Raw genomic sequence first — 14024 nt, forward strand, 5'->3', positions numbered from 1 at the left:
GTGTGCATCATCAAATACTGATTCCGACTACCTTGAAGTCATTAAATTTCTATTGGCTATTGACAAAAAAAGAGACGCGTGACCATCCAATGAAAACGAATACACAGAGTTTGATTGACAGGTTCAGCCAGGTGCAGGTCTCACCCGATGTCCGAGGTTACATGTATGTGTACTGGTTGTACACAGCCTAATAGTCTCAGTAACTAGTCTTCTTTCAATACGCGTACTTTTCTTTTGTTTGTTAAAAATTAATTCAAGTTTGTAAAAAGATAAGTATATTATTTCTTATAGATTTATTTCACGAGAATATCTCTAAGGAGTTTTGCCAATCAGTTTAAAGTAATGTTTAACTCGAGCGCTATTTTGAAACAATTAAATTGTCAGAGAGTTCCGAATGAAATCTGATGAACGTTTCACACGGTTCTCGCACGCTTTGCTCGAAACGATTTACACGCTTTGCCCGAAACGCTGCACGCTTTGCCCGAAACGCTAAACGGTTTACACGAAACGCTTCACGATTCACACGAAACGCTAAACGGTTTACACGAAACGCTAAACGGTTTACACGAAACGTTTCTCGCACGAAAGTCGCACGCTTTTTTGGTGTAGTAGTACGTTTCAGGGTCTGTATCATTATATACAATACTATACATAACGATATCATGTTACAATATCATAACATAAAATCTCAAAAAAATTGATACAATATCATATTGTATTATATAACTTTTAATGATATTACATATAATATCATATTGTATCATATTAAACAATATTGTTTCATACCATACAATACTTTATCATAGGAATCATGTTATATCATTTATCAACAAACACATCTATCTATCGAGCAGGTTTGAGTGAGGTAGGAGATTTCTTTAGCATCCTTGATAATGGAGATCAGGCTCTGCATCTGAAGCAACCTCTGCGTTTCATTTATAATATAGTAAAATCAACTATGCAAGCTATCATCTATAAAACATGTGACCTGTTCCAAAAAAACTAAACCTCATCCAGCATCCGAAACCTATGGCTCAGATTCAGCATTCAAGCCTGTCAGGTGCATCAGTATACATAAGACGCATCTCCATGCAAGTTTGGTGAAGTTCAGACCAGTAATAACTAAGACATCATCATCAGAGGGCACTAGCAATTAAAACCTTAACCTGCTCCAGCATCCGCAACCTATGGCTCAGATTCATCATCCATGCCTGTCAGGTGCATCTGTATCATAAGACACACAATCCATTCAAGTTTGGTGAAGTTAGGACTTGTAATAACTAAGATATATTTTTTAGCATCCTTGATAATGGAGATCAAGCTCTGCATCTGAAGCTTCCTCTGTGATTCATTCATATTACAGTTTAATAAACTATGCAAGTTTGAAATAGTACTATTATATATTTAACATGTGACCTGTTCCAAAAAACTTAACCATATCCAGCATCTGAAACCTATGGCTCAGACTCAGCATTCAAGCCCGTCAGGCGCATCAGTATCATAAGACGCTCCATCCATGGAAGTCTGGTGTAGTTAGGACAAGTAATAACTAAGATAAAATCATCAGAGGGCACCTGTTTCAAAAACTTTAACCAGCTCTAAAAACCTTAACCTCCTTCAGCATCTGTAACCTATAGCTCAGATTCAGCATCCAAGCCTGCCTGGTGCAACAGTACCATAAGACACACCCTCAATGCAAGTTTGGTGAAGTACGGACCAGCAGTAACTTAGATATTGCTATCAAAGGGCACCTGCAACAAAAACTTTTACCTGCTCCAAAAACCTTAACCTCCTCCAGCATCCGAAACCTATAGCTCAGATTCAGCACTCAAGCCTGTATGGTGCATCAGTATCATAAGACACACCATCCATGCAAGTTTGGTGAAGTACGGACCTGCAGTAACTTAGATATTGCTATCAAAGGGCACCTGCAACAAAAACTTTAACCTGGTCCAACAACCTTAACCTCCTCCAGCATCTGAAATTTAGGACTCAGATTCAGCATCCAAGTCTTTTAAGTCAATTAGTAGGTCCAGATGCATCATCCATGCAAGTGTGGTGAAGATAGGACAAGAAATAGCTTAGATACAGGACCTGCAACAAAAACTTTAACCAGGTCCGGACGCCGACGCCGAGGGTATAGCATAAGCTCCCCCTGACTTCGTCTCGGTTAGCTAAAAACCAAAAAGGCTTCTGTTCCCCAATCTTAAAAGCATTACCATTGAATTTCTTGATCATTTCCATGTAACTTTCATTAGTGGCTCGATACAGTGGAAAACCTTTATCCTTTGCCTCATGCCAAGTCGGTAAGTTTTTCCAATCGTTGTCTCTTGTGTTTGGATCCATATCTTTTTATAAGAACAAATTTAATAATTAAAAGCATTCAATTGTTGCACATACATTGTATTAAGCAGATACAAAACTTGGTTTGACATGACTTTTTTAACAATGAAATTAATTTACTGTTTTATACCTCACCTTGACATTTGGATTCTGCACAAACAGCAATTCCAAAAAGAACTTGTTTCCCATTTAAATCATTCCTGAAGTATTCTTTATTAATTTCTAGAGTTATTGTGTTCTGTGTTTTAATATGTTCTCCAGGTTTGGTTGCTATGGGTTCTATGTTAGAAACATCTGGAGCTGCAAATTTGAAAATAGTCATATGATAATTGTTATCCATGCACATTTCAAATTGTTTCACATACTACGCAATAATATTTATATCAATTTATGAAAACCTTATAATGTAATACAGTTTACAGAGCTTTACAGGTACAGATACGTGCATAACCTTATCTACAATCTATAACTATAGCAGATAAATAAACATCTATTTGCATAGAATATATTTTTAGTTTTCAAAATTAATAATTGTTCTGGCATATCAATTTACTATTTACCATTGAGTAATCTTTATGTGAATTACTCTGACATCATTTTATCCAAATGCCTGATAAATGTTTGGTTTTAAGATATATGAATTGGAATTTTAAATACAGTTTCATTTTTAATTTCTCTGATTGTCTTAAATTTGCATCAATGTAAACATTCTTGTGTCTTAAATTAAAATGTGTATAATATACTCACGTCCAGGTGATGCTTGGTAAATATGTCTAGATGCAACACTTTCCATATTTTCAGTGTTTATTAATATTACCTAATGAAAAAGATATTTTTTCACTGCATTTGTCAGAATGTAAATCAAAAGTTTAACAGTTACTTTTAAAAATTGCCTTTTAATTTTTCAATTTATTATTGAACTACGGACTAGCTCACATATCATTTTATGTTATTGGATATATAAATATGATTCATCAAAATAATGTCTGTTTTGGAAAGAAATAATGAAACTGATAATTACCTCCACAGCATAAATGTTCTCTGGTTCTACAGGGAAACTTTTTTCAACAGTCAAAGATACATTTATTTCTTCTGTTTTCATTTCCTTTTAATAAAATTTGATAATGTCCTATAGTACATGCATACAATTACTGCTTAAAACATGTATATTATTCTTTTTTTAGGACCCTTTTTTCTACAAGGCTTAAAATTGTGAGTGCATGCTTATAAACTTTACATTACTGTATAAAAACACTTTATGTTCACTGAGCTTTGAAATTTACTCTGAAGGAGGCGTACCCCAGTATGATTGTTGGAGAATAAGTAGCTTTTGAGAACTCCATTACGGTCCATCAAAGCTGGAAGACTCCATGAAGCATAGGCTGTCCGGTAGTCTGTCTCTTTCCTCTGAACAGATAATCCAACAACCTGTCCAGGAGCTGTAAATGAAAATTAAAATGATACAAAATTAACTAGAAAATTTAGTTGATAAGTAAAAGGGTGTGTTAACATATCAAGTAGTTCTGTTTACTAATTAATTAGGTACTGTAAGCGACATAGCAAAATTTAAAATTTTTAAAATATATGTTTTGAGTTTTTAGTATACCGTGTCCAATTTTTTTTCCACAACTAAAAAAAAACAAACAATAAAATGCTTTGGAGCAGGCCATGTTCAGAGGGACAGGTATGATTAATTTTATGATTAAATCAATTTTTTACATTTCCCCCGATTACGACAAAGAGCACACGGCGGGTGTAACCGGTCAGCAGAGGACGTTCACTTCTCCTAGGCTTCTGATCCTTCCTCTATATTTTAAGGGGTCCGTGTTGCTCTGCTTTGAATTCTTTTTTTCTTTCGTTTAATGGATTTTTGAGATGGTTCACGGTTTGTCATTTTTTCATGTGACCTGACATGAGCAAGCTTTATGTCAAATTTTACCTTCTAATCATTACCATTAATACAAAAATTGACAGACAGGAATTAAGCATTTTTATAAACAATGACCTTGAACATGAACAATTTTTGTGTGAAAAAAGAACTTTTAATGTTTCCACATAAAAGTTTTAACCAGACAATTTTTTCACCTTTCCTGTCAGTTACCTTGACCATGCCCAAATGACTTTGGGTCGACGTCATAGCAAACCCTCCGGTCATAGGCAGTCTGTGTGTGAAGTAAGAACTTCCAATGTTTCTCCATTAAAAAGATATAGACCAGCCAAAAAGTTTGCATTTTACCAGCCAGTGACCTTGACTTGTCCCAAATAACCTTAAGTAAAGGTCATGGCACACCCTAAGGCCATAAGCAATCTTTGTGTGAATTAAGAACTTCCAATGGTTCTCCATTTAAAAAATTATGGACTGGATAGAAATTTGCACTTTTCCTGCCATTACCTTGACTAAGTCCGAATGACCATAAGTCAAAGTCATGAAACAACCTAAATTCATAAGCAATCTGTGTGAAGTAAGAACTTCCAATGTTTCTCCATTAAAAAGATACAGACCGAACATCAATTTTGCACTTTTTCTGCCAGTAACCTTGATATTGCCTGAATGACCTTGTATCAAGGTCAAGACACACTCTTTGGTCATAAGCAATCTTTGTGTGAAGTAAGAACTTCAAATGTTTCTCCTTAAGAATGATATGGACCGGACACAAATTTTGCACAAACAAGACGGACAGACAGACAGATGGACATACAGACAAGGTGACCCCTATATACCCTCCAAAACTTCGTTTGTGGGGGGGGGGGGGTTAAATAAAACATTAATTGAGGAGGGTGATGTTTTTTTCCTTTAAATTTCTATTTTGACACTATGAAATAAATAAAAATAACAACAAATAACCATTAAGTCTACATTATGTAATTTTTTTTCTTTTATCAAAACAAGTTTCCAGCCAATTTATTTTTACTATTTTTTGCAGTTTAAAGGGGCATGATCAAAACTTTTGTTAATTTTTTTTTTGTTTACACTGTTTAAGTAAGAATTTATAGCCATGAACTACAATTTAAATGTCAGTCATAAAGTTACTCGTAAGATACTGAGCTCACAAGTCTTAGGTATGTAAATAAGGCTAGTATACGGTAAACGTTCATTCAAAGTTATTTTTAGGGAATTGGTTTTTATCATCTCTCCTATGCGGTTAGTGCCGCAAACCAGAAGAGAAACAGTGATCAAACCTAAGCACAAGCAATCACAATTGGCATGACTTAAAGGGGCATGGTCACGATTTGGTCAAAAATTCTTTTTTCGATTTTAATGTTTACAATGCTTTAGTAAGGCATTTTTAATAAGCAACCAAAATTTTAATGTCATTTGTTCAGTTTTAAGCGAGTTAAAGAGCTTACAATTCTTCGCTATGTAAACAAAGCTTTTGTTTACATTTTGAGTGTTGAAGTAAAAATTCCAGTTTTAGGCCTAAAATGAATGAGTTAATCGTTAGGAACTGTTTTTTATGCTTAAAATAAACTAGAAGATAGACAAATTAGCTTGAAAAAGATTTTTTACTGGTATATTGAACCCATGTAAACAAAAACAGGGCACGAGCCTTGTTTACATGACGAAGAATTGTGAGTCCTGTATCTTGCTTAATACTTATCAATTGGCACCCAAATTTCATTTGATCATTAGAAATACATTGCTAAAGCATTGTAAATAATAAGAACAGAAAAATAAAATTTGACCAAAATCGTGACCATGCCCCTTTAATATTTGAAGATAATCGATTTTTTTCGATACAATATGTGCTCAGAAGCATTGTTTTGGAGGAAATTTGATTATTTATAAACTACTTGAAGATAGTCAGATTCTAAATGGTACAAACAATTAAGATATTTTTTGTAGTCATGTGTATTTTTAAACCTGAGTTTAATACTTAATAAAAATATTTCGATTACTGCGTTAACTCTTTTGCATAATCTTTTATATATATGTGTACATGCCTGAGAATTATAAATAATATTTAATTTGCTAAAAATGTAATACTAATATCATAAAATCTATAAAATGATTATGTGCTTAACCAGAAAATAAATGAAATTTACATTTTTTCCCCTACTTAAAGTATATACAAAACTATCAGTGATAATATAACTTGAGTAGGGACCTATCTTTTTATAACACTTTTTCCTTGAACATTAATGAAGAATAATTCACCTCCTTGTTTTGTTCTAATAGTACTAGAAATATTTGATGTTGCATTTCCTTTCACAGTGGAAGCATCAACTTTGAATCTGTATTGCCAATATTCCTCCAAGCCAATCACAGGTACAGACTGGTTTTCAAACCCTAGATAAGAAATAAAATGCTTTACTGAAATTATACATTCATTGTTGTGAAAGCAATATATTAACTTTAATTGCACCAATACTGTCATAAACCATATTTAACGTTTAAAAGCTCATATATGAAAAAAATGTTAATGTTTTATATTTGTGAAAATGATCTGAATAGTGCTTTTGATTCCATAGTCAAAGTTGAACGTCAATTATTCATTATGACAATTAAATCATGAATAATGCACAGATATCTCTAAGTATCTTTCAAAAATTTAGTTAAGGATGACGTTTACTCAGAATGAAAAAAAATTCCACTGATGATAATGAAAAACCAACTATTGTGTGTTATAGACCTTTTATTGTAGTGTTATTTTTCATTTTCAAAAAAGTAGGTCAATGACCTACTTTTTGAGTTAATGGCCATTGTATATTTTTGGAAAATTAAAGGAAAATCACTTAAAAGTTTACACTATGATTGAGATTTTCTTAATTGTGAAAATAATACAAATTGCTCAGCACTTTTGAAAATGTAATACAATTTATGAATGGCACTGACACTAAATACATACAAAGCATTAAGTTTTCCTTCACAATTTTTATAAATATTCCAGTCCGAATTTCCTCTATCACTTTTCAAATTCCTACCCATTTTTGATCCAATTTTACAAAAAATTGAATGATGATAATACAAAAACATTTATAATATTAAACTATTTATATTGATCTTATTATGTTGGCATATAATTCATATAAGGTCAATGATCAAAATTTTGAGATATGGTGTCTTTTCTCGTTTTTAAGCATATTTCAATATTTTTTTAATTCATGCCATACGGTTATTATAATGAATAAATGAGGAAACACTACCAGAAAACATGCAAAATTATATAGACTAAAAAATAAAATCTTAACTTTTAATATTAGAGTACTTCCAAAAATGTTTTAGCAGAAAACAAAATCTGCAAAGTTTAGTTCGAATTTCCTCTGTTTGGCTAAAAGTCTATTTTTGTTTTGGCATAATTCCATAATATAGTAGAAATATCGAATGTTATGTCAATAACAATTCATTTCACATATACTTTTTGTGTTTAGAACAAATTTTACTCATGACATTGAACTTTATAACAATCCGAATTCGAGAACTCAAACCCTGAGTAAACAACACCCTTAAGGGTAAAATTGATAGATAAAATGAATGAAATATAGCAAGAAAGGGAAAATCCCAGAAATTTGAAATATAACCCTGAATGAAAATGATATTGTAAATAGAATACAAGAATTTATTAATAAAATATATGTACATGTGTACTAGAAAAAAAGAAAACATATTGCTTTTAAATGAAATTAAAAGAAAATCATGCATACAGCTTAGAAAAATGCTATAAATTAATCACTAATCTTAACCATGATCAAGAAAATTTACTTTTATAATACAAAAACATCATACATATACATTTATATCTTAATACACACCATGATTTTTTAAGGTTTTTAAGAGAGTATAGTCTGTTCCCTTGTCATCGGTAGCTTCTTCCACATAAATAGTGTATGTTGTGTCACCAGGTGATGGTTTTGGTAAGTTCCAAGACAATGTCAAATTTTTGGAATTTATATTGCTTGCATTGATTTGTTCAGGTTGTGTTGGAACTAGAAAATATAAAATATCAAAAACTTTCACATAAAAACAATCCGAGTATTAAGTAAACACAGCGAATGCAATTTCCACAACTTCATGCTATTTTTTATAGTATGATACATATACTTTACAACATTCTTTTCATCAAGTGAAACAGAAAACGATTTTTGTATTTAAATATTTCAGCCTATAGAGACTTTCTGCTTGTACATGTATCATTAAACCCTCCGATTAGAGGTCCATCAGACTATATTGCTTTTAAGGTATCATCTGTAATTGAGCCAATCAATCAAATGGTACAATATGTCATGTCTCAAATGCCCAAAATAATTTCATGTATTTTGATTTATTCAAAATCAGACCAGATTGCCACAAAGAAATAATACATGTCTGTATCAGAAAACTAATGATAAAGTTTGGACATTTTAGGCTTTATGGTTCCTAATAAGAGGATTTTTAAACTAACCGCCCTAATTTTACATTTTCGAAAATATCAACCTATAAAAGGGAACTAGTGGTCCTTCATTTAATTAACATTAAGGTAGCTCGCGGGTTTACCTGCTTGTGAGAAAACCTACCTTGAAAATTTGTCCACGTGATCCAAAGGTTTTATAGTTTTATTTCTAAAATTTGTTTAAGATTCGTCTGCGCGGTAATAATTTTATCGTGTTTCAAATACAGTGCCATTAATAAAATCAAGCAACGCCATTTCAATGAAATATATAGTAAAATGCACATTTTAACCAAGAAATGCATTACAAAACTATGCTCCAAACTTTTAAACGATTCAGACGAAATTAATCATACTCAACACATAAACAGAGGAGATAATTATGAATCAATTCATAAAAAAATATCAGTATGTGTTCTCGGCCAATTTTTGGCAAAAAAACTTTAAAGATTTAAAAGATTTCTCAAAACCTTATATTTTCATTACGACGATAGCCTGACGTCATCATTTCCTTACTTCTTAGAACACCAAAATTGAAATGCATTTAATGACAAGACTAGCTGTTTAACACATTTTAGAACATGTTAATGCTTATTAGACATTATTGTGAATGTTATTAAATGCAATTAATGTAACGCTGTAAAGATACAGAAAATTGCTATTTTTATTTTTATGAAACTCTGAGTCAATCAACGCAAAAATAAAATGCCAGGCAACTACTGACATTATAAGTAAGTAATCGAATAAAACAGTTATCTCAAGCCAAAAGAAATTTAAGAATTTAATCGGAAGTACAGATTACGGAAGTTATAATTGTAAAAAAAAAAAAGCGAAATTAATGCATACATTCTATTTTAAAACATGACTTTAAATGGAAGAGTTCTTACGCAAACTCATTCTTTATCTATATAGAACAAAATGTGACAATGTATGTGACATCTTTAAATTTTCAGCACTTGATATTATAAATCTTTGTATAAACAGTCATAAACAGCATAACAACTTTTTAAGATATTTTCTTTTATACTTCTAAATATCTCATTTGTCATTCTAAAATAAAATTATGAGTTTACTATGACGGTCAACTCTTTACGTCGATTCCTATTGTGACGTCAGCAAACCCGCAAGCTACGTTAAATCTCTTCAATCAATGAGGCTTTGTGCCAAGATTCATTGAAATTGACCAAGTGGTCTTAGAGAAGATGAAAATGGTAAAAGTTTAAATGATGACGCCAACAATGACAAAAAAGACAATGAACAAATCTTGATCAGAATAGCTCACTCAGGCGATATAAAGAAGTTAGAAAATATCCAACATCTGTAATGAAACCATGAACACATGAATCTTCCGTGTTCATGCAGAAAATATTTAATATAGTACATGTAGATATTCCTTTACTTGATATAAAAAAAACTGTCGTATACCTTCCTGATCTGTCATTCTTGTTGCATTAACAGGATGACCTTCTCCAACTCCATTAATAGCTGTTACTCTGACGAAATATGTGGTGTATGGATTCAAGCCTGTAGCTGTATATGACACAGGCAAGGTTATATTGGCAACATTTTCATTGGTAAGATTGGTACAACCACTTGATGTGTTCTAAAAATAAATAAATATATATATTTTTAATTTGCTGTCTTAAAGTTTATAAAACGTTGTGCATTTGGAAAATATAAAAATTGGGCTATCACTAAAGGTAAATGAACAAATAATGAAATTCAAGAGATCTGGAAATGATATTTAAGCTCCCATTTACATTTTTATTAAATAGCATCTTTTTTAAAAATATTTTCTACTAAAATTAAAAACTCTTTTCCCTCTTTGTAGCCCCTTTCTGCTATCCAGGAATTATGAATTTTATAAATATCCTTCGTAAAAGGTTGCATCTATCTTGATTTTATAAACTAAACCCCCATTATTCAATAGATTCTTATCTGTCTTTATACTGGTATTTTAATTCTTTTAGAAATTCTACCCCATCAAGGTTCTCTCTCTCTCTCTCTCTCTCTCTCTCTCTCTCTCTCTCTCTCTCTCTTTCTCTCTATGGGATTATAATCCTAATCTAAAAATTCAAACACCTGTAAATTTCTTTTACCTGTCTGTATTCAAAACTAAAAAATAACAAGTGAAAAGCTGTCAATGTGACAGCAAACCGGGTTTTCTTTTATGTGAACTGTATCCATAATCCATGTCAACCCGTATCCAGTGAAATGGAGTACCCTATATGCAACATTTTGCCAAAAAATGACTAAGTTCAAAAGCTGGTATTTTTTCGATAAATTATCGGAAATCAAAATCCTAGCAATATGCACACCTCTGATATATGTACAGTTGATCTGCAAAAGAACAACTTCCTATCTTACACGCGTAAAATCCGGAGGTTTTTGAAGTAACTTCCCATTATTTTAAAGCCTCACAAAATTAAGTTTTAATATTTTTCTACTTAGCTTTTTCATGTATTAGAAAGATAAACCTCTTTGTTTTCCCTTGGACTGAAGTGTCACACTTTTATTGGTTTAAACATAGCACGTGACTGCCTCATATATCTCTAAATTTGTTCCGTGAGAAATAATATTTGGCAATATGGCCGTCATTTCGCTTACTCATTTCGACATTTCATAGTATTTAATACATAATCCGCATGCCGTAATTTCTTAAAGTATTTGGAGTAGTTGCCCTTTGAAATTCTTTAAAATTAGAGTAGTTGCCCTTAGAATATTAACGTCAAATTGTTTTGTCTGGAGCAGAACAAAATGGCAGCGTCGAAATTCGCTCAAATCTCTGCAGAGGAAAGGGAGAAAACATTTTTAATTGAATAGCAACAAAACATTGTAAGTAAACATGGGTGAAGCAAAGATTTTTAAAAAGTATTTGAAAGGTGAGATTAAAAATTTGAAGAGTTTCAATGAGTTAAAATGGACAAGATGTTAGGCATCTTATATATGGCTTTGCGTTAACCGTCGCTATTTGTGAATAAGTATGTCGCTTGATAGTCCTCGGGAAAACAAAACACTTATTAGGTTAGTTACTGACACACTACGAAAATATATTGGGTTGATCAATCTCATAGACGGCTCAGCTTCGCCTCGCCCTCTATGAGATTGATCAACCCAATATATTTCCGTAGTGAGTCAGTAACTAACCTAATAAGTTATACTATTATGCATTTGAGAAGTTACAAAATTAATTTTCATGTATACCGACTAAAATTAGCAGGAAAATCCCTACCCATCATGCTTTTTCCCGGAACCCCCCCCCCCCCCCCTGGATTTTATACGAAACTGTGTTAAGCTACCTTAAGCCTTTATTTTTCTTAAGAAGGATTCGTTTATATGTCAAAATTTACCTCTTCCCAGTCAGACTGTAGTGTCCATAAGTAGTAAAAGTAATTGGATACATACATTTGTAACATCCTCATAAACGTCCTTTTTAAAGGGTATAGCAGTTTGTCCAATTTTAAATAAAAATACATGTAGAAAGAAAACTGTTTAGTAAAAATTTCACTTGCATGTAGTATTTTAACACATGCAGACAGTAAATTGTTTAGTGAAAATCACCATAACGAATTATTTAACAAGAGGCCCATGGGCCACATGGGTCACCTGAGGAACAATCACAATACAAACTATCTGGACAATGTTGTATAATACATGTAGATCATGTATGAATGAAAAACCATTTTCCCCTTTGGATATTCTTATCGTAAATCCCTTTTGTAACACGATAATTCTAAAGTCATAACATTTGTTGAGCATTGCAGTTTTAAAAAAGATCCTGAACAACATTGTTTATGTATATGGGATATAAACCTACATCAAACTCTGAACCACTTTTCACGCCTAAGAATTGTCTAGGGGCCATAGTCTACACAGTTTAAAAGAATCACCCGGCTGATAAGTTTTTGAGAAGAAGGTTTTTAAAGATTTACTCCTCCTAAGATATAATCCTATGTAAAAATCGACTCCCATTGTTGCCCCACCCCACCCCCAGGGGTCATGATTTTCACAATTTTGAATGTACATTTCCTGAAGATGCTTCCAAACTAGTTTCAGCTTTCCTGGCTGATTAGTTTATGAGAAGAAGATTTTTTAAAGATTTACTCTATATATTCCTATGTAAAGCCTTGACCCCCAATCGTTGCCCCACTCTATCCCCGGGTTCATAATTTTCACAACTTTTATTCTACACTACCTGAGGATGCTTCCACACAGGTTTCAGATTTCCTGGCCAAATGGTTTGGGAGAAGATTTTTGAAAATTTCTCAAAATTTTACAATAATTTCTAATTATCTCCCCTTAAAAAAGGGGCTGGCACTTTAAATTTTCACAACTTTGAATTCCCTTTGTTTAAGGGTGATTTGTGTGAAGTTTGATTGAAATTGGCCCAGGAGTTCTTGAGAACATGTTGGAAATGTAAAAAGTTTACAGAGAGACAGACAGACAGAAGGACAGACGGACAACAGACAAAACGTGATCAAAAAAGCTCACTTGAGCTTTCAGCTCAGGTGAGCTTAAAACTAAAAACAATTGCTATCTTTTCCATCAAGTGGTATAAGAGAATCAATGCATATAACTACATGTATTGACAGCTTAAGATAAAAAGGTCAAGTAACATTATTATAACTTCTGCAGGCTATGAGTTGGAAAAAGTAAGAAAAAGTGAAATACCTGTGGCTCATGTAAGCTAAACTTCATGGTTAAGGTTAAAAAAAAACCCATAAAGAAGTATTACTAAGGATGAATTCTAATGGAAAGATCTTATTTCTATGTGAATTATAAACTTTTCATATTAAAATCATTTACCACACACAGGTCACATAATGGGGTTTCAAAGACCAGGATCTGTTGAATGCACTCTTGTCCTTGTAGAATAAGGATCTTGTATCCAGCTAAAACACCGTTTACATTGGAAGGATGACCAAATTTAATCATAAATTTACGACTTTCGACTTCATCAAGAACTAGGTTTGTTGGTGAACTAGAAACTGAAATACAAAGTAAATAAACTTAGTTGAATATTTTCGTCTATTTAGTATGTGTATACAGGTTTGAAAGTGATCTATTGAACTGCCGGTCAATAGACTGCGATCTATTAGACCGCCGGTCAATAGACTGTGATCTATTAGACCGCCGGTCAATAGACTGTGATCTATTGGACCGGCAACGTATTTTAGAAAAAAAAGTTTAATTGCTACAAAATTAAAAGATAATTTTATTATGCTTATTTTACTATTGTTCTTAAAATTTATCTTTTAGGTCATCTTAGTATTGATTAACAATGACCTGAATGCATACTGGTATGAAAGCCCGTAA

At 32.3% G+C, this 14024-nt stretch overlaps 1 protein-coding gene across 2 annotated transcripts in view; it reads right to left on the reverse strand.

Annotated features, from left to right (window-relative positions):
• The window catches only part of LOC128186323 (receptor-type tyrosine-protein phosphatase eta-like), a 71379-nt gene that overhangs the window by 19468 nt on the left and 37887 nt on the right, over positions 1–14024 (reverse strand). For both annotated transcript variants that reach the window (XM_052856122.1, XM_052856121.1), the window contains exons 12-20: positions 13515–13696; positions 10134–10311; positions 8095–8268; positions 6500–6631; positions 3643–3782; positions 3365–3448; positions 3091–3160; positions 2479–2643; positions 2220–2348 (exon numbers count right to left, since the gene is read on the reverse strand). In XM_052856122.1, coding sequence (XP_052712082.1) covers positions 2220–2348; positions 2479–2643; positions 3091–3160; positions 3365–3448; positions 3643–3782; positions 6500–6631; positions 8095–8268; positions 10134–10311; positions 13515–13696 — 1254 coding nt within the window. The remainder of the gene's footprint in view (positions 1–2219; positions 2349–2478; positions 2644–3090; positions 3161–3364; positions 3449–3642; positions 3783–6499; positions 6632–8094; positions 8269–10133; positions 10312–13514; positions 13697–14024) is intronic.

This window comes from Crassostrea angulata, chromosome 5, assembly GCF_025612915.1.
Source record: "Crassostrea angulata isolate pt1a10 chromosome 5, ASM2561291v2, whole genome shotgun sequence".
Taxonomy (NCBI): Eukaryota; Metazoa; Mollusca; class Bivalvia; order Ostreida; family Ostreidae; genus Magallana; species Magallana angulata.